Source organism: Ammospiza nelsoni, chromosome 2, assembly GCF_027579445.1.
Source record: "Ammospiza nelsoni isolate bAmmNel1 chromosome 2, bAmmNel1.pri, whole genome shotgun sequence".
Lineage (NCBI taxonomy): Eukaryota > Metazoa > Chordata > Aves > Passeriformes > Passerellidae > Ammospiza > Ammospiza nelsoni.
In genome coordinates, this window is record NC_080634.1 from 98,524,627 (window position 1) to 98,552,194 (window position 27,568).

The 27,568-nt window shown below is 37.0% G+C and overlaps 1 protein-coding gene across 4 annotated transcripts; it reads right to left on the bottom strand.

The window, feature by feature from the left end:
* Positions 1 to 7,980: 7,980 nt before the first annotated feature.
* Positions 7,981 to 27,328, bottom strand: PNPLA4 (patatin like phospholipase domain containing 4). 4 transcript variants are annotated; one of them, XM_059465857.1, is made up of 9 exons: positions 27,173 to 27,328; positions 25,993 to 26,279; positions 25,142 to 25,268; positions 19,536 to 19,720; positions 15,634 to 15,728; positions 15,330 to 15,465; positions 12,075 to 12,140; positions 10,688 to 10,840; positions 7,981 to 8,820 (listed from the first exon to the last, which is right to left on the bottom strand). In XM_059465857.1, the coding sequence occupies exons 2-9, from the start codon at positions 26,149 to 26,151 to the stop codon at positions 8,689 to 8,691; spliced, it is 1,053 nt and encodes a 350-aa protein (XP_059321840.1). In that variant the 5' UTR covers positions 26,152 to 26,279; positions 27,173 to 27,328; the 3' UTR covers positions 7,981 to 8,688. The 4 variants fall into 4 exon arrangements, with proteins under 4 accessions (XP_059321840.1, XP_059321839.1, XP_059321841.1 ...); XM_059465856.1 differs by lacking the exon at positions 27,173 to 27,328 and adding an exon at positions 26,604 to 26,795; XM_059465858.1 differs by lacking the exons at positions 25,993 to 26,279; positions 27,173 to 27,328 and having other exon boundaries at positions 19,631 to 19,720; positions 25,142 to 25,259.
* Positions 27,329 to 27,568: the final 240 nt, after the last annotated feature.

The following is a 27,568-nucleotide window of genomic DNA, read 5'->3' on the forward strand; positions in this document are numbered from 1 at the left end:
TTAAAAGTTAAAAAACGTGTGCTAAATTGGATCAAGAGGGAATAGGTACCAAACTTACACAGGCTTCTGAGAACAACTCAGCTCTGGAGGACTTACCATGGTTTAAACCAGTAGCTCTTCGAACTCTAGAGAGATGGATCTTTCAGACAGCCCAATCCTGACTGAAAGGCAGGATTTTCTTCACTGCTCTGTCTTTCTCAAATTGTGCTGCTTAAAGGTACAGCTACTTCAATTTTATTGAATCTGGTAACCGTTCTCTCTCTGCTGATACTGCCAGACAGCCAAAATATTCATTGTCACAGAAGACTCAGCACCAGTGACATAACTTACAAGAATTAAAAGACATTTAGTTTATCTGATTGCCCTTCTAGGTCAAGGTTTGGGTTTTGTTTTCCTTAACAACTGGTTGTTAAGTACTGTTACCTCAAAGCCACAACAAAACGACAAATGTTCACAGAACTCAGGCAGTAGGCGACCAGACGTGACTATTGAGTGGCACAGTGAACTCGTTAAAGAGATGTGGTAAAAAGCCAAACCTTGCTGAAATACAACAACAGCACAAGCCTGACAAAGAATGTATTGCATCTGAACATACAAGGCATGCCAATCAAGTCTCTCCTGAAAGTAATCACTGTGACCACAATTAGCAAGCAGCAGCAGCAGTGACCTGGGATGGAGCTTGCTTTCTTCATAGTAGTCCAAATGGTGCTGTTTTGATTTGTGGTTAAAACAGTGTTGATTATCATGGCAGTGATTTGGCTGAGCAAAATGGTTGAATGGCATCAAGGCTTTCTCTGTTTCTCACTCTGCTGCTCCAAAGAGGAGGATGGGAGTGGGCAAGAGATGCTCAGCAGTAAAAGCTGGACTAGGGGAGTTGCTTTTGAGTCACCTATTGCTCAGAGACTGGCTGGGCATTGCTTTGCTGGATGGAGGTTGTGAGTGATTTCCTCTGCATTACTTGGGGTGTTTTGTTGTTTTGTTTGTTAGGTTTTTTGCTTTCTTCTTTTTTTTTTTTTTTTCCTTTTTCCTCTCTCCTTCACCTGCTAGATTGTCTTTATATTGATGTGTGAGTTTTTTTTGTTTTTGTTCTTGATATTTTCTCCCCAGTCCCAATCTGGGGATGGAGAAGATAGCAATCAAGGCACTGTGCAGGTGCTTACCTGCTGGCTGGGCTAAACCTACAGCATAGAACAACACTGAAATTTATAAAGTCAGGAGCTTTTAAAGGTCATTTCTTTACTAAATGGCAAATGTTCTCTGTCATGAAAATGTACATTGTGTCAAAACCAGAATATAAACTAATAAAAGTGAGACTGGGTGACTCAAAGGTCCTTTTGCCCTTACAGTCCATTGCTTAAATCCAGTGTGCCATGGCTGATTAAAGGCAGCTTCCATACACACCTCAAAAACAAGTCTGGCCTGCCCCTTGTGAGTCTAAATCCCATTCAGCTGCTCCCTTGCTTCTTACTTCTGCTAAACTCTCTCAGAGCTTCCAAGTCTAGAGCAGGACACAGCAAGGCACCATCCCAACCCCACCTGTGCCTGACCGCTGCATCATTACAAGTGTTTGCTTGGGGATCCTCCCCAAAATAAGACATCTCCAAAAAACCCTGTCTGTACTACCTAATAATCAAGAATGAATAAAAATATCTCTCCCATCACTCCCATGCCCTATTTTTCCCAAAAGTAACAGCACACAAATATCTTGAAGGGTAATATTGGAAAATGGAGAAGCATTACATGAAGCCACTGGTACACAGTCAGACACACTTTCAGCCCATTTCTTGTGTACAATATGAATCACGCTTACTCTGCTACCTGTAAAGGCCTGGAATTCATCATATAAGATGCTAATTAACTGAAATTAATTATCTAAGACTGTAAGATATTAATTCTAAATAACTTTAACCCAAAATGTACCATCGGTATTCTGCTGTATCATCATGGCCCACACCTGGCTATTTTCCACTTTTTTAGTAAGTTAGAACCGAATAAGCTATAAAACAATAACTACATAGGTATTGTTAACTTAGCTTACATACTACTAACAATTTCGCTACTAAAATAATAGCTATTAACAGTCTATAAAATTAATGAAGGTGTAGTTAAAATTAATTTTCACATTTCATTTTGACTGTAATATGCATGACAACTTTTAAACTAATTCAGAATAAACATTGGACTGATATCCTAGTGAAGTTAGCCATCAGTTCTCTAAACAGATGAGGTTTCTGATGGAAACATTTCTACTGCCTAACAATGTATGTTGTGCCTATTGCAACAGATTCACCAGTGCCATACAAAGTGCAAGAATAATTTGAGAAACAAAGATATCAGCACTACCATGCAAAGTGAATGGATCTACAACCAGCCATCACGACTAGTTAATAATGGGTTTAGTCAAGTATATGAAGATATGTCAATAATAAGAAGTCTATGTGACACGGGAAGGGAGATGATATGAAAAAGAAAGTGCATGCAGCTGTAACCAAGATACGAGCACGTGTGATGATACTTCTATCAAGGCAGAAAAGAAATATACATAAAAATCTCTCCATTAACCTGGAATACTTTTTGTTCATGTATTTATTTCAAGTTAAAGGACTTTTTACTCCACACAGCTACAAATGAAATCAGCATTAATGCATGTAACCAGCATTGAAATACTGTGAAAAGCTAAAAGTATTCAAACCTCTTTTCAATGCCAAAATATCGGACCATGTTTATTGGGTTTTTTCTACTTCAGACAAAAGCACAGTTACGATTTTGTTTTTTTCCAGCTTAAGGCCGCTTCTTTGCTTTAAAAATGTAGTTCTCTAAAACAGTATCTGTCCACTGTAATGACAGATTGTCACAGAGGAATTCCTCACATGCTCCCAGGGCACTGTCTGGCATTATTTCTAACTCCTTTCATATCCCCCACATTAACAAATCTCTGCAATTCCTTCTACTCTTAGCCATTTAGCCAGCTATGCCACCTTGTAATGCACATTTTCATTCCAAATTAAAATGCCTAATGTTGTTTTAAAAGTCACAGCTTATATGTTTTTTAAAGAAATATTAATTACCAAAATAATCTTGACAGGTAGGCTACATGGTATACTGCTGTAGGGCTTATTGCCATATCTGGGAACATCACAGAAATTATTTGGATTAAAAATGTGTATTTTAAACTTATCTTAAAGTGTTTAGAATACTTGTGGAATCTAAGGAAATAATATAACTAAGATGCATAGAAAGAGATTATCATAATTTGCATGTACTTGAGGAAACGCAGTCTTGACATAGTTAAGTATGTGTGACTTGAAGGAAATGAATTTTTTTTCACAGTCAAATACTGCAAGCTGAATACTGTGTTTCAAAATTGCCTGCAATTGTAAATATGTAAAAGGAAACTTCATAGAATAAAATGGGAGGTTACAGCCTTACACTTTAATTGTGTTGTAAGAACGGATACATGCTTCTCACTGGATTCAGCTTCATCACTAGCTTTATTTTCTGGAATTCTTCCTTTCTGTAACAGTAAAAATGCCACATAATTTGAAAAAATTCATCTGTGCATTTGTTTCCTTTTGGTAAAAGTGCTGGCTACCATTCTTAGACAAAGTGAGACATGACTTTCAGAGGGGTCGACTGCAAGCATTCAGATAGGGAAGAACAATCATGAAGTATCTTTTTAAAAATTATTATTGCTATTTTTTGGACATGGGGAAGTAAACAATGGTCTTCCTCCTTCTCTATTTAAACTGGGAACTGTCTCCATTTGCAATCATACATATTCAGGCTTCCAGAGTCAGTAAATCGAATTTTAATTGTGGATGTAAATATGTAGTTAATTTCTTTTCCAGCAAAATTTATCTCTTAAGAAGCACTTCAGATTTCCTATTTTGAAACTCTTTAAAAATGAAACCCTTATTGCATATAATGCAATGCCTAATTTTTAATTTTAAAGGTAAAATTATAAATTGGGTTAAATATTAAGGGGTTAAATACACTGAATGTTTATACATTTAGCATAGAGCTTAAAGGGCAGATATAGCCATCCCACCATTTTGGATGTGAGGTGTGAAGTCTGTCTGAGGCACAGATGCAGTTCTTTGAAGAAAAGAACTGAAGGCAGCAGTCACTGAACCAGTCACCGCCAAGTACACAAAGCACAAAGAGGTCAATGCAGAGCCTTTCAGCTCTGACATTTGGTCAAAAACCGACAACAGTTCATACGTAATCCAGCACACATCTAGAAGGTGCATTTAAAAAGCCTCTAATTCAGATAACTCATATACCTCATTTGGGCTCTTTTCTTTAAACTTGATAACACTGCCTCCACTTCTGATCAAATGAAGGCCCTTCAAATGAAGGTCAGTGTGATTTCTGCAGTTTTTCACATGCTTCTCAGAAACGGCTGAAAGTTGCTTCGAAAGAAGTTGGACATAAACCTCCTGAAAGGTTAAAAATTCAGCAAATTCTGGGGAACTGAAAAAATGTAATATCTAATATGTTCTATCATCTGACACCAACAGCAAAGACACTACTTGTTATGCTCCAGTCAGACATCATGGGTTTTTAGGGAAGTCTACCACAGAATGAAACATCAGGACCGAATTCAGAATTAATTTAGAACACAAATTCTTAATATTAAAAGTATGAAATATCCTTTTTTTTGATTTATGCTTTTTTAAAAAATGCATATTGTAGTGTTAAGAACATTAAGATTTATATGAAATATAAATGGACAACAGTAAGTCAAAGAATGACAGAACCACTGGTTGCAGGGGACCTCTGAAGATCATATATTACACCCTTACTGAAGACAGAAAAGGTTGGCCAAGACCTTATCCAGATGGCTTTTGAGTCTCTCCAAGGTCAGAGACTTTCCTAATACTTTGACAGACTCTTTTGTGTTTCTTGTTGCCTCTGATCCTGTCCCTGGGCACCAGTGAACAGGGCCTGGCTCTGCCATCCACAGGTATTTATACAAATTGATAAGATTCCCCTGATCCTTCTCCAGGATGCACACTCACAGCTCTCCCAGGCTCTCTAGTCCTTAATCATCTTCATGGGCTTGCAGATGACTCACTCCAGAAAGTCCATAATATTCCTATCCTGGGGAACCTAGAACTGGAGAATGCATTCCAGATCTGGTCCAGCATCTTCCAAGCCCACAGGAAGGACCCTCATCCTTGTACTGCTGGCAGTGATCTGCCTGATGCAGGGCAGGATGCTGCTGGATCCCTTGCCATGAAAGCGCATTGCTGGCTCATGGTCTTTTTGTTGTCCCTCAGTACACCTTAGCTAAGGTACATCTGTGCAAAGCAGATGCAGGAACTTGCCCGTTTCTTTGACAAACCTGAGAGATGCTCTTCAGTGCAATTCTGCAACCTGCCCAGACCCCTCTGGACCATGAGTACATCTTCAGCTACAGATGACTTAAAACAAGAACCTCAAGTTCTTGACCCATTATCTGAGCCATGGAGTGAGTCTCAGCCCTCCGGGGACTGAAGGAGACAGAATTCCTGATAATTTTAGTAGGACTCAAGTTTACCTTCAAATCACTTAAATATATTCTTTCATAGGAAAAATGCAGATAAGCTAAAGGGAAATAGTAATTGAAACAGTAACTTCCAATGACTTTGTCTGGTATTAAGGATTATTTACACACCCTCAGCTTGACTTTAACAGTAATTACAGATATCAAGATGCATTCTGTGGAAAACTGGACAGAAAACACTTCATTAGACTCCAGAAAAATATATATAATAATAGCATGCATGCCATATAGTTTCCCTAGAGAAATGAAAGAAAATGGAAAAAAGGATTGAAATTAGTGTTCATAAGAAGAGTGAGATAGGAGGAACAAAAGTATTGATATGCATATGAAAAACTGCTCTTGAAGAAATAAAATACCTGTCCAGGCATCAGATAGCCATAGATGTACCTACATTTGGATGATGGCATTATTGCTTGGCTTAGTATTCCCAGCCAATTAGTATTTGTGTTAACTAACAAAGTAGCTTGTCTATTTACACAGTGATCTTCATTTCCAATCTCTACACATCAACAAAGGTGACCAAAGTTTTCAAGATCAGAGCAGAGTTCAGAGTCCGGTCTTCTAGGAAAACAGAGGTCTTAGAAAATATAGACGCATTGCATTTCTGAAATACAGAAAATTATGAAATCCAAGAATAAGACAGTTTCCTAGGATTTGCATGTCTTACCTCTTTAAACACACTTCAGAATATATACAAACAAAAATGTACCTTAGCATATCACCAGCATAATCTGAAGAAATATCAGCACAAATATGAACATGTGCTTTGTAATAAAAAGTATTTTCATTCTCATGAGAAAATACTACTTTAGACTGTCTCATATTCTAGATTTGACTGTGCTTGCACTAATGATTTTCAAAAGAATTCAGAAAATCTGAATCAAAAAAAACAAACCCAAAACAATGGTTTCCCAGACAACACAGCCAGCAGAACTACCAAGGTTTCAGCAAAAATGGAACCTTCTATTTAAATTATAAGTATTGCATGCAATCATCTTCATTGCAACGCTTATCAACAACATCATGGTACAAAGTTAGTATGGATTTTTGCACATTTCATCTCCTTTAGCTTTTTAAGGTATTAGTAACATTTTTTTAAAAATAGTTATGCAGCCTATTTGTATAGCAAGTCCATCAGAAGACAAAATTCTGTTGAGTGTAGGTTTCAGCTTCAGCCACACAAGGACTACACCTAAAACACATCTCAAAGAAGAGAAATAACAGAATCTATCTAGGCGGTATTCTTGAAATTAAAAAGCCAGTTATTTCATTGGGGTTTATTTTGACAAAGAGGTCACTAACTGATTTTCAACTCCACTTATTTAGGACTCAATAAAGAGGACTCTCTAATCTTAGGCATTTGTGAGAAAAATAAGGTGGCAAGGTTCCTTTTTCAGCACATCTGATTTATGACATTCTAACAGAAATCCCAGATATTACTCGGGACAGTTAGCTAGGAAAGATCTCTATTAACAGAAGAACTTGTAAAGTGGTAAAAACCCCCTGAACTTCCCCCATTCAAAGAGGATCATATTCACCCCTTGAAGAATACAACTATTGTAAACAGAAAACAAAATCCAAGAGGCTCTGATCTTCTTAGATATCTCAGTTCCTCTGAGTGAAAATAAGCTGTTTCAAGATTTCACCAGAATTCTAGGACAGTTATTACCATTCCATTGAATCAGAGACTTTGACCACAGCAGATGAACACGAAAGAAATTTTTTATAGCACTATCTACTGCTGCAATTCATGCTGGAAGCTATGCTCTGTACAACTGAGAATGCAAGTGGGCGAGGCACAGGTTACAAAGGCAGCTTCTTTCTAGTTTTACAGGCAAAAAATGCTATCCTAAGGTCTGGAAGTCATGCAAGCTATTCTGTACATCACTATCACTGTACACAGAACCTCACTCACGCTGTTCTAAAATGAATGTAAAGTGCTTCACATCAGTCTTTTTTATTTTTTTATTATCAAAAACAGTAATAAAATAATTAAATCCCTGCACTATGATTCCTAACTACATATTAATATAAATCTGGTGGTTAGTTGCTGAATAGGCTCTCAAACAGCTATAAAAGATTTTTTTTTCTTAGCCACAGGTTTTTCAGTTTTTAGAAATTCTAAATTTCATACATGCTTGAACCTCCAATTTTAACTTTTTTAAACTTTATAAATCAACTTAAGCTCCACACTTATAAACCAAACACACTTTGCTTTTACATAAACAGTTGCAGATTTTAGCATTTGGGCATTGAGACTGGAAGTCCTAAACTTAAGGTAGTCAATACAACATGAATGTTAAAATAATAAGGTATGTGAATCTGAGTTCATTACCCACTGACTCTCATCAACTACTCTCCAGTAGACTGACAGTAGATAATAAGATCATTACAGCATTCCAAGACACTTGTAAATAAACTCTTGACAGAAGTTTCAAGAAAATATATTTATTCAGTTTTGGCAGAGGAAGAAAACAATAAATATAACAATTTTTACACCCTTTTTATAAGTTATTTTAATATCACATTTCTGCTAAAAAATTTCAGGTAGTATTTAAAATTTTAAAAGAAGACATTCACTGAAGAAAGAACATTTAAAGTGAAAAAAATACATAAGAGTGCATATGTTTTACCTTCCTGTGTCTAGTACTTAATTTTCAGGACCTTTGGAACAGTGCAAGTTACATTTTAGTTCAATAACAATCTGAGCATTCAATTAATATGCAGAACTAATACACAGAAGTCTGTTACGTGAATAATACAGATGGTAATTTTTCATTATATAACATCAATTGTCCTCTCAAATAACACTGAAAAAGACCTTTCCAAATTTCTGTAATTATGACACTTTTTACAAGCTTTTTATAAATCCCACACTCAAGTCCCCAGCTGAAGCAAAATGAATCTAAGTGGCACCTCCTCAAAACAAGACATCCACCAGGCACGTCCAGCTCCTGCTCTGACATGTTTATACAGCTCCGTGGAGTGCAACTGATACTTTCTCAGCAGCAGCAGATCCAAATCCATTGGGATGCTTATTTTCATGAACAGCAACTGGGGCAGCAATCCCTGAGATTCTCTAGGATGCCTGTAGGTGTGTTTTGACATCCCTCATGTTTTGCTAATTTTCTGTGAGCTGTCTACTCAAACCAGTTTTCTTTCAATAAGAAGCGTACAGCATCATCAAAGCCATTTTGGTACAACGACTCCATTTTCTCCTGGTCTGGTGGGAACAAAGCTTGATTAAGCCTTATTAGGTTGGCCAGAGACAGCTGCAACAGAGCAAGAAGCTGTAAATTAGTTTATTAATGCAACTTATCCTGATGTGACTGTTGTGTCATCTGTTTCATGGAGCATATGTAAAATGGAAAGACTGGCATGGCTGTGTCTCCACCAGGAGTTAACCACGTCCAGGGTCACTGTGAGCGCCAGCACAGACTGGCACCAGCGCACACACACAGAGTCAAACTCACAGCATCCAAGACAGACTGGCTGCCTGTAACACTGTCCAAAGCTTCTGAAACACTTTAGCTTTGGAAACACTCCCAAAACTGTCTCACAGAGTGGTAGCTGGCACATGTTAAACTTGTGCAAGGAAAATTTTGACAACTTACTAGTGCAAACAAGCACATTCTTGGGAACATTCCCAGGCAATGTTTAACGTATGAGTACAAACGTAGCTTCTGCTACCAACAAATTAAGAACTACTCAGCATCTTAAGTGGTCACTCTGATAATGTAAAAGGATTTTGGAGCTTTATTCTTGAATAGAGATTTTATTAAATTGTTTACAACAAACTAAAGACATTATCTTTAATAACATTCTGAACAATTTCTTTACGTAATCAATACTTAGCCACATTATTATATACAATTTTTCAAAACAATATCAGAATCATCTTCATTATTTGAAGTAAGCAATTATTCAAATTCAGACACTAGGAGATGGAGAGACAGAAAACTATTCATATTCATATATAGATATATGAAGATGTGCAACTCTGCAGATTACAATATTGCTGAAATGAAATTGTTCTTAGTCATCATGTCTACAGCCCTAAAAGCGTAAGTGCTAAAATTTGTATAGTTTTAAATGTTGTGCTGGGATTCTGCACAAGTTTGCACATTACCCCAGAAGCAATGTAACTGTACAATTAATTTTCTGTCTCTAAACTGAACTAATCACAAGCTCATTTTTCAGCCTCTAGATACAAAAGACAACCAAGAAATATACAGTAATTGCATATACTTCCAAGACACATGAAATCAATAATTTCATATTTTATGATCTTTAGCAAGTATTACCATGCTTAATATCTCTCTGTGAAATATTATAAAGATTCAAAAACTGGTCCAATTGAGAAAGGCATTACATAACACTAATTTTAGTAAAATTAAGTAAACATTAAAAACTGCCTAGAAAGAAAGTTTTAAACTAATTATTATTGTTAATCTTTCTTTCTAATGGAATATTGTTGACCACTTGGTCTATCACTATTCAATATTTTCTTTCAGCATGTTAAAAAAAGCAAAACTGTGGTTAAAGTTTGTGAGACAAAGGTTGCAAACACAGAAATGAAAATAACGAAAAGGCAGCAATAAAAATCAAGTCTCATATTTCAATATACAAAAATGTTTCTCCAACTTATAACAAAGCTTCTGGAAATGCATTGTAGTCACAAAAGTTCTCTTGAGCAATACAGTGACAAGTCATTGTATATACAATTTTAAATGTACAACTTAAACTTGTATTTTAAATTTAGTTAGAGCAACTGATTTCAGCAAATATGAGGAAATGTTCTGCAGCTGTCCTCTCCTGAGGTATTCCACTTTATTTTTTTCTATAAACATCTTGTGTAGTCAAAGACACCTGATATGTAAAGCAAACCTGGTATTATTTACACTGAAGAGCCTGATATAAATTGCTCAATTTTGTACTAGATCAATGCTTTTCAAACTTTCTTCTTTCCTCTACATTCTCCTTTCCTTGTGTTTAAGAAAAGGTTTACCTCCATTCGCAAAACAGAAAATGCCAAAACTTTATATAAGCTGATATATGAGCACAAAAGAAACCCTTAAATAGGAACACAACTTCAGAAATACTTTTTAGTGTTTTTAAGTTAATAAACAAGCAACTCACCATCATATCTTGTTTTGCTAATTTGACATACAGGTCCACACGCCCTTTATCTTGTGGACAGATATCCAACCGACCGCTGAAAGGGGAAATCGTCACCGTTCTTCCAACAGGCAAGATAGGAAGACCATTGGTAAGGCCACCATCAACCCACTTCTATTGGAAAACAGAAATATTTTCAAAGTAACACCAGCACATTATGATCATAATGCAATACTTCACCCTTTTTGACCCTCCCTCCTTCACTCTCAAGAAAACTTACAAGTTTCCCTCTAAGAATATAATGAAAAAGCTTCAGTTTGTGTCAAGTATCAAAGAACGGACAATGTACACACAGAGATTTGAATCAATGAGCATTTAACATAACGTACAAATTTGGTGTAAGGTATTTATCAAGTTACTTATAGACTTTTTAGTTAATTAAAAAATAAAATGCCCCATATGGAATTTTTCTCAATGCATACATGAAAAGACAAGACTGTTAATGCTACACATAATGTATCAGATATTAATTATATAGCATATACTCTTCTAGAACATTATTCTGATTGACAACAGGAGCTGTTCAATTTGTACGTGTAGGTACTCTGACTGCAGAAGCTAAACCACAAACAACTCCTCTCCTCTTCTGTGATTTTTCTTCCAGAGCCTCATTTCTTCTTACATACACTACACGAGACAGCAGTAGCTGGAAAGTGGAAGGTAAAGGCGGAAAGGAGCTGAACAACTATGGCATAAGAGGGAGCAGACCTAATCCTGCTGCAGGAGTTGAGCAGAGTGAAGAATGAGATCTAGGGGCCAAATTCCATTCCAACATAAACAGGACAGCTGTGACATCTCTTGGTAATGTATTTATACCTTCCTATTTCTTTCTGTGTTACAGGCATAGCCCAAAATTCAACAGGGGTCTGCTGGCTAATTGGATTCACTGACACCATCCATGAGGTCTGTTGAGCAGATGCATCACACTGATCAGCTGATATGTATTGCTGTATCTGTAATTATAAAGCTGACAAGCTTTCTGATATAATGACTGCCTAGCTAGCAGCAAATACATATGATTTTGTGGGGCTTTTTGGCAGGGGGTCTGTGGAAGTTACTAAGGTTCTAGAGGCATCATTTGTATGAATGGGGAAGTGAAGTATCATCTATTTCTCATAAGGAAGAAATAGCCGTTTTCACGCTTTTAAAATTATTCTTAAAGTGTTCATATGTTTATGTAAGAGAAACAAAGAATCTGTAGGAGCTAGATTGAGTAAAGACAACTGTAAAAAGGTGTTCATATAAAAATACAAAATATAGTATTGAAGTTGCTTTCCCTTAAGATGAAGTAATTACACCATAAATGAAAAACATTTAAAAAGAAAGTTTGTAGCTCATTTAAAATTACCTGTCCTTTAAATTCCACTGGCTTAATTCCTGCATACACTGGTATAAAACTACTTGCTAGCAGGACCTAGAGCAAAGAAAGAATAGAGAAAAAAAAAGGCAAAGGAATTTAGAACTAATACATATTTCCATGCATATTTACCAGTCAATATATTAGTTTTACATAAATCCACTGTAATCTCAAAATGTTGTGGTATGTCAAAACGTGAATAAAATTATTCAATAGGGTTTGATTTTTTAAGACTTCACAGTGATAACTGTCTAAACAAAATATCGAATATTAACTCAATTATTAATGTGATTTAAGAGGAGATTCAACTTAGTTTTGCACAATTTGAAGTAATCTGTGGTTTTCAAGAAATTAAATATGCAGATGATGAAAAAAAAACAGTTTAAGAAGAAGCTGACCAACCCATTCTGCTGGCATATTAAAATAGTGTTTACTTTTCTAGTCCGATTTTCAAAGTTTCAATAACACCATGAATATCCTGGATTTTCACATATGTATTGGTTTTTTTTACCAACGTAGTATTAACAGACTACTATTTCCCCTACTGTAAGGCTTCATTGCTGCTTATAGCCATTCTTGATTTTTATTTTAGACCAGGTCACCTCTTATCTCATGTACAGCTGTGCAAATAAATATACCTTTCTATGAATTCATAGCAATGCCTCTGAGACAGTGTGGGTATCTCTATACCTGTGTATCCACCCACACATATATAAGCAACCAGCATACAGTATTTCCAGGAGAAAAGGTAAATGCATGGAAAAAGTGCAGTATGTCAGAATTTTTCATTCTGAATTTTTCATTCACTCAGCTAAATAGGGTGGATATGCACATGCTTGTGTGGTGGCACTGATGACCAATCTGGGGAACAGAAGCAGGTCACAAACTGGTGCATACACTGTGTGAAAGATGAAGAGGTGCAGAAAAAAAAAATCACAATCCATAGAGATTATGTAAGAAAATGCCTGAGCTTTTTTGGCTAGAATTACTTTTACAAAATTTAAGCTATTTTAATATCAGGCTCTTCTGTTTCCCTAACAAGTTTTAATAAAGACTGTATATGTATATGAAGTCTTCAACTTCCACTCTGAGAATGGTTTTCCTGCCTATTCATCTTCCTAGAGATGCAGAGCTTTGTCTGAGCTCATATAAAAAGGCTCTCTGTTTTCTAAAGTGAAACTGCAGCTATTTCTCTACCAAGCAGGCCTTTTGCTCACAAAAGTCTAAAACAAGATTCCCAAGTTCCTAATATCAGCCTATTCCCCAGCCCTGCACCTTTCCTCCTCTCTTCCTCGACTCCATCTCAATGACTTTGGTCCTTCTAAACTAAGAGAAATGCAGAAAAAAGATTTAGTGAATGGAGTCAAAACCAGGTGACTCCTGCAAAGTTTGAGGTCTTTTCAAGAAGACTGAAGAAAGCAGTTCTTCTTCTTAAAAAGTCACTGAGATCTCCTGAGTGAGGAGAGGCAGGACAAGTTTGAAAAACAAACACTTTCAGTATTTCCCACCAGTGTGGACTTCTAGGCACTATCTTACTTTCCCAAATTAAATATACCAGAGTTCTGTGCCTTGCTCCCTCACAAACACACAGACCATGACTCTCTTCCCCCTCAACTCCAGTTTAAGAACTGCAAGCCTACAAATGCTGATACAAGATGATTGTTTTATGGGAAGTCTACTTTAAAACTGGGAGATTACTACCTGCCTTTCCAAGTCCACAGGGAATAGCAAAAAAAGATAAAAGCTTAACATTACATCAACACACATTCATTTTAGTCTTTAAGAAAGACTTTTGGAACTGTAAGGCTTGGTTGTTAAGCAATGAAGTTGAAAGATTTCTGGCAGGGGGTGCAGATGTTTTGCTGCTTTTAAAACAATCTGCCCAGCAGTACCTTTATCCATGCCTTGGCTGTAGGTCATGCCTAGGCATGATACAATAAAATAACCTAACAGGCTCTACCCTCCCTGATCCTGTGGCAGCCACCAGCACTCAAGAGAGCTGTACTCATGATACAGACAGAGCTGAAGGCATGCACAAAAACAGCTATTAGGAGCTGGACTGAAAGATCAGACAATATGAATATATTCCAATGAGCAGTTATGTGTAATTTTATTGCTATTATTCCAACCCGCCCTACTGATATCATTGAGAACAAAAGAATAGAACAGCAATGGCTACATCAATGAAAGAACTATTGAAATACTAGTAAAATGTACATATTTCCTGATATGGTCAGGTCATCCTGATTCTTCTCATTGTCTCCAGGTTAGAAAATTTCACTGAAAAAGCACATAAAGAATAAAAATCTCCACACTTGATACTATTGCATACTATAGCTAGAAACAACAGTGCATAACTTGAGATAAACTCTTCACATAATTATATTGGCATGACAAAGTCCAGTAAATTGAGGACTATCCATGTAGAATATAATAGGGTCAAAATTTTAAAAAATATACTTTAAAGGCAAACTCCCAAAGCACACTTTGAGGTTTTGTTAGTAAGTGTCATTTTTTTAAAGTGGTAACTATAAAGAACTTGCTCTAAGCATCCACAAGGATAGAGAAAGAAAGAATTTCTTCTTATACTATTTCATCCTTTATTCTGATACATCTTATTATGTCTTCCACTAAGATACAATCAATTACTAGAAAGAACATCTGCTTCACATGCATCTGAATTGCTCTTACCATCTCTTATCAGCTTATGCATACAATCCTCATCCAAATTTAAAATGTGGCATTCAGATGAAGAGAAGGACAGTGAAAGATATACTTTCCAGCTTATATAAAGTACTTAGCATTACATTATAAGTATCCACAAGCACCTGTAGGAATTGTTCCATTTTTTTAAACTTCCTTTACTTTCTTTTGTGATGAAACAATGATATCAGTAAAGAAAGAGATGCAAACATTTTTACAATATTTTGAGATTTTCCATTGTGTTCTCATATACTGCAACAATTAGCTACCTGTTACTTTCAGAAACACCTTGCCTACAAGATAGACCTTGAATAACCAATGAAGAAAACACACACAAACAACAAATACATTTTAGCAAAATTTGTGAAGCTATAGGATGGAATTCTGCTTTAAACATTGTTTATATTATGGTTTTAGCACCACTGGGAGTAGCATGGTTACCTGAATAAACCAGTGATTTTACTGTACAATTAATAATACACCCTTAAGCCTTGAAGAAATCTCTGAGTTTGTATTTACAACTGCCACATTCAACATGATTACCTTAATGACGTCCTCCCTGGAGGCAAAATTTGAAACCAAGTGATTTTCCCCACTCTTGGAGTTGGTGACTGACACATAGAGCCGGTTCTCAGCTATCTCATGAACATCAGGAGGAAGAATAGACTCTATGCCCTCCCTAGAGGAAAGAAAATGCTCAGCATTACTCACCACTATTACTTAAAAGCCTTGCAAATGCATTAGGGGTGAGCACCCCACAGCACAGCAGAAATATGCACCCTCTCAATTTGCATTTGGAGAGCTCTCTAACACAAAAATGATCTTAGAGAAGCATTAAGATAGGTACCTAAGTGTTTTCATAAAATCATAACCAGGCGTTACTGCACCAAAGTTCAATCTTCTGACTTCCTGTGCAAATCCATAGGCAAAGTGCTTACATTTCTGGAAATGAAAAGCATTAACCATTAGGGATGTTTAAGTGATGGGAACCATGTTTAACTGCAGTACCTAAAATATACTAGAGGCTAAAGCTTTAAAAAAGAGTTATTAGATCAAACCAAAGGATTGTCCCAAGTGTGCTTGGTTTGTAACAAGACATGCATAACAAAATGTTGATCTTTTGCTAAGGATTAATTTGTAAGAAAAAAAAAATTCCCTATTGAAAAAAAAAAAAAAACCTCTGAGAATACCACTCCAACAATCAAGCAAAGTTAAAAGCTATTTTTCTATATACTACCACTGCTAAATAATCAGTTCCCTAGATCATGCCATTACAAGAACAATCACTTAGTTCAAACCCTAAAGCCACCTTTTATTTTAAGGTCTGTTTCAGAACTTAAACTAGACACAAGTACCTTAAGATGCTTATAAACAGTAAGAAAAATAAAAAATACAGCAATTTCTTCTCACTAAAGCAAAAAACAGGGTACTAGCAAATACACATATTTAATTAATAAAATACAATGGAAGTATTTAATGAATGGAAAACTCAGATGGGTGGTACAGAAAGAAAATACACATCAGAAAAAACAGGTAACAGATTTCTGCACAGAGAACCTTTTACACAAGCTGAAATGGCCAGCATTAATGACTGCAAAAAAATAGCCTGAAGCATGAGTCACAAGAACTCCAAAGGGACAGTAAAAGAATTGGTATAATTTAGTTTTAGTCATAACATTCTGAAACAATGAATTATGATCCTAAGTGCTTAATACTCACTATTCAACATTTGTAATCCTTTTCTCATCCTTTCATGCAGGCTTTTCTAACGCTTTTAGAGACTTGGAAAAAAAACCTAAATTCAATCTTATGAACCTTCTGAAATAGGTACTTTATAAATTCACCCACATTCACCCATATAACCACACAAATAAAAGATAATTTGGGTTTCCTAGATTATTAGGTCTGTGCATAAAGAACAAATATGTTGTTAATAACAAAAATCAATGACTGATTGACTAAGTAAAGGAAAGGGGAAAAAAAAGGAGAGATACATGAATGTATCCCACTGAGGAGGAATGCATTGAAAGAAAAGCAAGGAAGGAGGTAGGTGAGGATTAACATGTGATCAGAGCCATGAAGGAGTTAAACTTCCTCACACCACTTGTATGAAAAAGCACTCAGCTAAGCAAAAGGCAGAAATGTAGTTCTTGCATCCACTTTCTTTATATTGCCTTTGAATAAAGGCATCAAAAAGTTCACTAAGAGGTTCATATCTCTTAAAGAAACAATTATTTGTGATGCTTAGCTTCACATTGGTTGGATTTGCACCTTTACCCCAGGAGATACTTGCCATTCCCAGCTTAAAGCCAATTAAGGCAGATTCAGATGCTTCTCTCTATGAATGCAAAATAAATCCACAAACCCTACACAGAAGCACCTCAGAACTACTATCCCTGTATCTAAGATGCTTAAACAAGGTTATGGGGAGCTAAGAGTACCAAACTAGGGAAATGACAGAAAACTACTTTCCACATTACAAGTTCCAAGAATGTACTGTGCCTAGAGTCTCAATTTCTGCTCTCAAAAGGGACAACTTCTTACAGCTATGATTGTTTTAGAATCTGAGTGCTAGAAGCTTTAAACAATACATCTACATGTTAAATAATCACTGAGGTCATGTTTAGAAATTGTAACTGCTTGTATTGAATTAAGCAAACTTGATATCAAACATGACCAAGGTAATTTTACAATAAATAGTTATTTACCTATAACTAAATAAGCCTACTTAGAATTCTCAAGTCCCACACCTTTACAGTGACAAAAATTCAATATATGACAGAAAAACATTTGGAAACTTAGAACAGCAACAGTCAAAACAATAAATCTTCAGTGCTACATTCTCTCCAAGATAAGGACAGGTTGCATTACAGCTTTGAGACTAGAAGATACAGAAAGTCCGAATTATGGCTTACCTAACATTGCCATCTCTGGGGGGAAAGTGATGGAGGGAAGAAATAAATAATTAACTGATTAGGAGCTACACTTGTGGATATAAAATATTTCAAGCTAGAATCATAGTAAAGATAATAATATCATTATCCTGATATGAAAAGCTAATTCTATTCAGTAAAGAAAACTGCCTTTACTTAAATTCCATGAGAATTAGAATTATTCCCACTGACAAAAGAACTCTCAATTTCCCATTTAAACACTGTAACAGAATAATTAAAAAGTACACAAAAAATAAAAGGACTAGAAAGTCCATGAAGCTTTGTTTAGCTTACAATAATATGACAAAATTTCAAGGAAAAATACAACAGACTCAATGTAATATACACTTAGCTTCCACATACAAAACCTAAAAACTATTCTAATATTTTTACTTAGAAAGATCTTTGTAAGTTGGACCAGGCTGAGAACAAGGACTCATACCCAGGGTCTGCAATAAGCAGAAAAATTTCCTTGGGCTAACAAAGGGCTGCCATGCTCACCACAGAGGAAATTAAAGTCAGAGGTATACATTATACCAGGCAAACTTGAAACTGAACTACCAGTCAGAGGTGACAGAAGGGGAGAAATGCCTGCACAGAATACAATGAGGTTTTCTCCACAACAGAGAGGAACTTGCCTAATACCAAGTCATATAAAGAATGCTTGCAGGGGAGTGGGATGGGGGAAAGAAGCCAGGGAAAAACCAACTGCTGAAAGAAGTAATGCTGCAAGCTGAGTTCATATCCCAGCAGAAACAACCAACAAACAAACAGAAAGATCAGTGGCAAAGTGGGGTTTTGCTGGGACTATTATTTGAATCACACGAAATGAAATAAGCAAGGCCTAGAGGAATTATCCAATGCTCACTTGGAACAAAATATAAGTGTAACTTAGATGAAAAATCTAACAGCCTGTTTTTCCCACAATAATGAAAAATAGTAAAGAAATACCAACATTTTCGCAATCCTGGTCCTCTACATTTATTAAGGCAAAGTCAATACTGACAGTTCAGGATGGCAAAGCAGCCTTAACCTGTGGGGAAAACCAAGCAAACAGATACCAAAAAGCCCCCTAATGCTCTCCAAGCAAACAGACACCCAAAAACCCCTAACGCTCTCCATGGAATCTGTAACATTGCAATCACTGTACAGAACCTTGGTGTCTCTGCAGGACACCACAGGCACTGTGAGAAAGGAGTGGCATCTCTGGAAACAAAACAACCCAGATGCATGTCAGAACAGAACGCTGTGAGGGTTAATCCCACTGGCTGCTATTAAGGCATGGGCTGAACTGAGTCTAAAGGAGATGCAAAAGCCTCTAATGCTGTTCAGTGGAAGACAGGCACCAAGAAAAAGATCTGAGCAGGTGGGAGCTGTTTATGAAGACACACTTCATCTACTATTTTCACCTCCTTTCAGAAAAGGTTAGAAGGGTGGTGCTACGCACTTGCTTAGCAAAGCCTATCTGTAACTACCAGAACAATGATTCACTTTGTAATGTACCATCATTAAGTGTACATTTTGGTATATTAAAGTATATCTGTTGCTTACAAATTAAGACTTACACACATAAGATTTGTATTTACCCAGCTTAAAATATAAGGTTCATATAAAATATTTTTATCATTAACATTTTTCCTCATGAGTCACAGATATGGTTAATGAAAACATGATACAAGAGTCCGGTTCCTAGCAAGCAACAAGAAGAAAAAAAGAAAGACACAAAACATTTTAATAAACTTAATGGAAGATGATCATACACAAAAATGTCCTCTGAAAATTATCATGGCCTATACCTACGAGTTTATTAATTTACCTCTATATTTTCTGGCACTGCTAACAAGACAGCGGCAGCCAGAGATCCCGCAGAAGCTCCCGCAAAAGCTTTCACATCTCTCAGTAACTTCTTACCATGCCTGTGGAAAGCAGCTGCTGCCCCCAAGTGGTAAATGCCCAGAAAGCCACAAGCTGCAAAGGACAGGTTGATGTGTCTCATCTGGGCTGCGGAAATAGTGTGTCACAGTCAGTCTTTTGCAATTTCTCTCGCAATGTACAGTTAATTTTCTTGCATAACGTACTCTAACTATATTAAAAAACCGCAAGTTATTTGAGAACAGTAAAAGCTTTTGATTACTAAATATATCAAACCATCAGCAGTTAGTTTAGCATCTCCAAAACTGAAAACAACTCTAAAATAATCCTTAGTACCCTTTTTTTAATAAATCAAAAATATATCATTTATATATAGCATAAATACATACTTTCATCTGATTCGTCAAAGAGTAGCTACACAAAAGTTATTAAAAAATACCTTGAAGGAACAACCATTGTTAGCCACCTTTATCAAATTAATTATTAAACTGCTGGTTACTGTCTCATCATGTAGTGACAGGACTGGGAAAACAGATTCAAACTGAGAGAAAGTTAAGATTTGGATATTAGGAAGGAATTCTTTACTGTGAGGGTGGTGAGGCACTGGAACAGGTTGCCCAGAGATGGATACCCCATTTCTGGCAGTGTTCAGGGCCAGGCTGGATGCGGCTCTGAGCAACCTGGCCTAGTGGGAGGTGTCCCTGCCCATGGCAGGAAGGTTGGAATGAGATGATCTCTGAGGTGTCTCAAAGCCCAGGGCATTCTATGATTCTATAATCACACTCCCCCTTACACAAGCAGAGTTCTGAATCCATTATAATTCTCTAAAAGAGGAATTTTTTCCTGTCATCTTTGAAATTCATCTGCTTACTAGAATTATTAAGAGACTTTTTTTAAACTAGTAATTAGTTTAAAAAATAAACAAACATAAAGAATATTTTTGCTACAATTAAAGTAAGAAGGAATTAAAAAAAAACCACAAAGTAAAATACAAAGTACTAAATGTAGGAAAACACACACACACTCCAAAGGTGTCCAGGATAGAAATTTAAATTTAACAAGAAAACCCCACAAATAGGGAGCATAAGTTCAGATTATCAGGGATAGTTAATTAAATAAACAGAACACTGTGCAATTTATTAGCTCTTCTATTTCTGTAAATAACTACATAATGAAAGCAAGACATTCTACAGATTGTATTTTACACATGTAAGAGATATTGTACACATTATCTTAGTACTGAATTAAAAATAACACCCTACTGTACTTGGGTTCATCTCAATATGAATGGGAATAAAAGACAGAAACTGTTGTATCAGTCCTGAAGACAGGCAAACATACACAGCATCACATTTTTGTTAAAGATACCCCTTTCTCTGAAATGGGAAGGCCAGGAAAGATGAGGAGAAGAAACAGCTTCCAAAACCATTAGATAAATGCCTAACCCAACTGCTTTACCTACAGCATGATTAAAATCAGACCTTATGATGTGACCAGGGTTTGCTATTTTACTGAGACAGCAACTCATTGTGCCAGGAAATATTTGATGCACCAGTTAGTCTGCTAAACCTCACACTTTATCAACTGTGCTGGAAACGCTTCCATACCCACTTGTAAGTAGGAATACCTGTAACAAATCTAACATATTTGTACTCATAGAAAGTAATAGAGGTTGGCTTTTGCTGTGACAATAGGAGAGAAAGACATTTGGAATGAAGAAAACTGATTTACTATTTTTGCAGAAAAGGATCTATTAATTTAAAGAAAAGTCCGTGTACTGAATAAAAGGTAAAAAACTTTACTCAAGATGCTACAGGAAAATAACAACCACAACTCTACTTTGTTGGGTTTTTTTTAATAAAGTGGAAGAAAACTAAAACAGTCTTTGAAGTATGATACCACAATATGCTTCCTTTCAGGATAGTTAAACTCTTGGGAGTTAAACCAGCTGCTGCAGCTGACTCCAAACCTTGTACAAATGAGGAGCAAAGATGCATTTGCACCACAGGCCACTCTGACAAAAAGGGGAAGCCAGTTAAAGCAACTGCATTCCTATGCAGGAATTGAAGAATCAACTCCCATTTCTATGCAAAACAGATCTCAAGATCAAGAAACTTCTAATATGAAGCACTATATGAAATAAAGATTATGTTTACATAGCTGATTGGTCAAAAAGTATGCAAAGTACAAGTTCACAAATACAAAGAATTACATCTAAGGGACCCATGTAATGTAACTAAGAAATGCAAGTGTAAGATAATAAGGTTATGTAAATCAAAATAAGTATATGGATGCTTATGTACATGTCGACACAGATTTAAACCTTCTACTAGGCTAATACTGCAAAAATGTATCTCTCCCTGCTGGAAAATAATTAAATGTTCACAAATAAAAGAGAACCACAAAAGAGTATCTAAAGTGTGGTTACAGTAAAAACTTAAGATTAAAAGCCTTTCTTAAAAAGAAAAATACCCTACAAATGTGGAAGAAAACTCATACTTCACTGTGTAAAGAAGGGCCAGGTACATTTTCTCTAAAGCAAGAACAGAAAAGGAGGTTATGTGAACTGAGGAAACTATTTGAATCTCAGATCAAAAACCACAGAACTTATCTGACTAAAGTCAGATATCCATACCCCCTCTTACACACCTTCATGAAGAAATTATAGTCTCTTAGACAAGCTCTGGTCTATCTAATTATCATCTACTGGGAGTTACCACTATTCTCTTTTCAGTGTCTGGATACATGGCATTCACTCTTTCATGTGAGTTAATTTCCTACCATTTAGATCCCACATTTTCCTGACTCCTACCCAAGAGACAGAAAAAGATTATTGAATGAGTATTCACATCAGTTACTTGACTGACAAAAGGATTCAGTGAGAGAACACACAAGAAGAAAAAACAGCACTAAGATTTCAAGTCAAGGAATACCGTTCAAGAATCCTGCTTGTCTACACTCTGTGAAGAGTAGATTAATTTCAAGTCCAAAAAGATTAAACTATTACAACGTAAAAAAAAGGTGATTTTTTTACTTTTAGTGAACAGAAGTACTTGGCCCACTGGATTTGGACGGCATACAATTCATTGTTTTACAGAGTCCCCAAGAGAACCTCAAATTAAGAGTAGCAAGAGCATAGCTGGGTTACCCAGACTAATTAGGATAAATCCCTAGGTATACATTAAGTATTTGTCATATACAAAAAAAAATTTTAAATTCCTCACTGTAAATGTTAATTGGCGGGTGACATTCATGCTCAAATGACAGATCCACTGGTTACATCTAGTTTCATGACTGAGAAATGGGGTATGCATATATACCCATCAAACCTTTTAATTATGTAAATAATGAGTGGGAAAAAAATCCTACATCATTCGAGTGACTTCTTGCCCAACATTCTTATGCTTAAAACATGGTCAGGTATGAGATCAAATTTGGTTGCTCAGGGCTTTACCCAGTTAACTTGAAAATCTTGCAATGTTTAGCTCCTAAGTGATACCTAGCATTTGTCTGTTGCTGGGTGAAACAATCAGGTCTTCTTTCATTTGTTCAGAATATTAAACTCAGCAGAGTATTGCAAATACCCAGCATTACAGAGAAGAAACAGAACATTATTATCTTCAATCCTGCATCCATCTGCAGGTAAGTGGGTGGAACTGAGGCCTCTTCAACAAACCTGTAAAAAAGCACTTAACCTACAAAGGATGCAGATGACAAAGATGAAACAGATAAATAAGAATCATGATTCTATAAGGAACTACTGCTCCACAGATACAGTTAAGCAATGCTGATTCACCTTGCAAACAGATCTCTGAATAAGAGGAAAATATAAGAAAGCATTTTTAGATTAATGTCTTGTAAAATCAGAAAGGAAAGTAATAGAAAACTGGACACTTCAAAAAGAATTCTTGCAAATACATCATGGCATCATTCAACTTGCAAATTATAATGGTGTATTTCAGTCAAAGCATGATTCAAAAATCTCTTTTGCTTTGATGACATGAAAGATCCCTGCCCTTTTGATCAAAAAAGTATAGTATGATTATAAAAAATCCAAAGAGGAAACAGAGAGAAATTTCATTAAGTATACATTATGACTATTCCCTGACAATTTTTTAAAGAATAACAGAAATAGGGCATAGTCACATGTGGACACAAGCCCCTTCCTTCACCTGCTGGAGCAGAGAGCAGAAATCTTGCTATCTTAGAAAGAGTATGAAACACCTGTTTCACAAGACTTCAAAACAAATATTCTTAGAGTTTAACATAAATTGTGACTATTAAGGATATTAACACAAAGTTGTCATGTTGGCATGTCTTAAGATAATGTTTCAATGAACCCTGAAGATGGACAAGTACATTTCAGCTGGACAGTGCACATAATGTATGACATAAACAGGACAGAACAAACACTTCTGCCACTGCTTTTCAAAAAATATTGCCATCTTACATGATTGGCAAAATTCAAAACAAAGATTTCAACAGGCCAAGGGCATAGAAATGCTTCTGTTGTCTGCAAGAGAAAAAACAGAAGCGTAAGAAAAAATATGTACACGAAGAACACTGGGGCTGTTCAGTTTCATTATTTTGCAGATAATGCAGGAGCATTCAGGAATAAACATAAACCTAAGAGTGCCCTTTAAAAGATTACCACATCTGCAGGGAAAAAACAACCCAGTGGTGATTAAAAATCTCTGAGGGGTGGGGGCGTTTCTATTTACTCAGCAGTATTGCATCCTTTTGTAATGCAAACCTTTGAGGGAATGTATGTAAAAAGACAAAGCTGTACAGAAAAATTATGATACAGTAGCACACAGCTTTCTGAGGACAGCTTATTGTCTTCCTGATCGTCATGCACATGAAATAGCACAACAGTTTCTCATAGGGCTGCTTCCTGAGCAATGTAATTAAATAAACAATGTACCATCCCAGTGTCTTAACCTGTCATAACCACCTCCATGTCATCCCGTTTGTAAACAAAAGCTGAAAATGCCAAAGCAACTGAGTACAAACGCCTTTACAAACAAAATCTAAATATACATAGAATACAAATGACCAAGCACCCTGAAGCACAGGAGCTAAAATGTATCATGCACAACACCACATCTGAGGATAAGTTATTAGCAAAGAGTGACAAAACAAGCAGAGTCACAGCAAAAACAAACTGCTTAGCTCAGCAGCACCGCTAAAATAAAGGTCATGAAGGTAACTACTAATTTATCTGAATCAAAAATCACCACTGACACAAAAATCATTGTTTTTTCACATTTCTAATGGGGAAAAAAGTGCACTACCACAACAATTCACAGCCTTCAGTGAATATAAGAGTTTGATGAAGTTGAAGAAGAAAAATAATAAGTACATAATCTAACCAGCCATTAAGAACCTTAAGAAAATCATGAATCTTTGCAAACTATAACATTTACATATAATCCCCTTAAAATTAAAAAGAGAAAGACATCACACAACACAAAACTTTCAAATTAAGATGTCAACAGAGGGGCAGGGAAAGCTGACTTCCCCAGAAGAGGGTGGCAAAAAGTTCAATACCTTGTAATGAATGTTGTCTTCCATCACATACTCTACTGGGACTTTTTCCAACAGCTATTTTGGTTTCCTCTGCACTAGTATCCATTTTTCTATCAACTACGCATTGTTTATCATTTACCTTGGAAACCTGCAATCAGAGAGTCAGACATATTAAGATTAAAAAGGAAAATAACAGTAATATTATTTGACAGTAATACTATTTGACATTATTTGACAGTAACTGTTAAGTCATCTAGATTAATTTCGCAACTGCTCAGCCAACAGGAAATGAGTTCAAACCTCAATGTTCCACAACTTATGTCTGCAGCAATTTATATTTTAAAGATGAATTTCAATAGATATTGAAAAACACTGCCAATTGGATATGCCAGTATCAAAAATGAGATTTTTTCCTTTACCGCTATTTTTATTTACATCTACAGATTTTTTTTATAATCAAATTCTTCTGTTTTTATCCTCCCTTACCAATACACTTCCTCCCTAACCTCTGCTGCACAACTTGGCATCTGTAAGTAATTTTTCAGAGAATTCTGGTCCTATTCCTCACGTAACGATTGTCACTAACTAATCAGCCTGTCAGTTATCCTGCTCTACTATCTAGAGTACAGTTTGAAGAAAGTAAATGTTTCTCCCCAACTCAGAACTATCAGACTCAAAAATTCACTCTGAAACACTGGTACTCCAGCACTTATTGCTGCCTGCCCCTTTACCTTGATAAACTGAAGGCACCTTAAATTCATAATTAATGCTGCAAAATCAAAAGCTTAGCTCTGTAGAGTCTGAACTAAATTATTTTATCACTGTATTTACGCACACCACTTATGTCTTTAGAGAATCACAAAAATACTTACCTGGAATTTAGCCCTGTTATGTGGCACTCCTAAAGTGCAATAGCTTGGAATTCCAATCCAGAACTGCCACGTTTTGGGAAACATGCAACTACACAGTTGGCCTTCTTTCATCTGGAGCAACAGTATTTGAGCACTACAAAGCCTTTTGGCAGTCCACATTTTAGTAAAAGTGATCTCTGGATCCAGATGATATGGTAATCAAATAGATACTCGCAGTAGCTGGTTTACTATGAAGTTACCAAAGAAGCCATAAAAGCACTCAGCAAAAACTTTCTTTTAAGCATAACCTGTTTAAAAGACAGTACAAAAAAAAAAAAAAAAAAAAAAAAAGTAGTTGAAAGGCTCTCATCAAGGTCCTGATATTGTAACAAGGCCCTTCTCACACCCACCAACCCGAAAACACAGAGGCATCAATAGCGGAAAAGTTTTGTTCAGCATTTCCTCTCTCTCCCTCTCACCATCCCCCATCTGGTACCGTGTTGTTCACCACCGACTATAAAGTCAATTGTTCATTTCACAGACAGGAAGAACTAAAATTGTTAATAACAGAGAACCCCAAACAAACAAACTCTCCCTTAAGATTAACAACATGAATACACTGCTCCGTCTACCTCAGCTGAAAACTGTGTATGCAGTGATCCAGCAACTTCAACTCGCTCAGTAAAACAAAGTGCCGATGTCAAGATCCCAGTAAGAAGAGACTCTCCAGCATGCTGGCCGGTACAAGGCGAGCCTCGTCATCTTCTCTGTTACTAAGATAGCACAGGGCTTACTCACACACACGGAGCAAGCCTGGACCATAAAGAAAAATGTACGGAATTGTGCTCGTTCAGATGAAAAGCAGGTTCCTGCCTGACCACCACTGCAAATAACCCTATTGTGACCCTGTGGCAGCGAGCTCTCGGCGGAACACTGCCAACTTCCAACTTAACCCCAAACAACAGGGAAGTGACTTAAAGGCGCTCTGTTTCATCTCGTGCGCCTGAGATCAAGCCTGTGGTGTACCTGAATTTCTCCTACCTCCACTTTTGTGCCGCAAACAACCAAAACAAGCAAGCGAAACAGCCGCAAAAGCGAGACAAGTTTTTTTTAAAGCTAGCAAACACAGAACGCGAAGTGACAACCGCGCGGCGCACAACGCAAAGTGCAGCCACTGCGCCTTCCAACCTTGGACACTTACAGCAAGCGGGCGATTCCTGGGCGGGACACGGCCCTCCGGAGGCCAGGCACCTCAACCCCGTCCCGATCGCCCGCTGCCTCCCGCAGGCCTGCCCGGGGGCTAACGCGGCCCCCGCGAGACAGCGGCGGCACTGCCCGGCGGCACCGTGCCCGCCTCGGCCCCACCTCCCCGGCAGCGGCCCCCGCGGCACCGCTGGACCCCGGCCAAGACCCGGAGGGCACGGCGGGCCCTGTCTGCCTCCTACCCCGAGCGCGCCTGCGCAGCGCGGGCCCGGCAGCGCTGGGAGGAGCGGCGGGGCCGGAGCCCGCGGCCCGTGAGGCGGCATCGCCCCGCCCTCGGCACCCGGCCGGCGGCGCTGGGGGTGCGGGCGGGCCCGGCCCGGCACGGCCCTCCGGG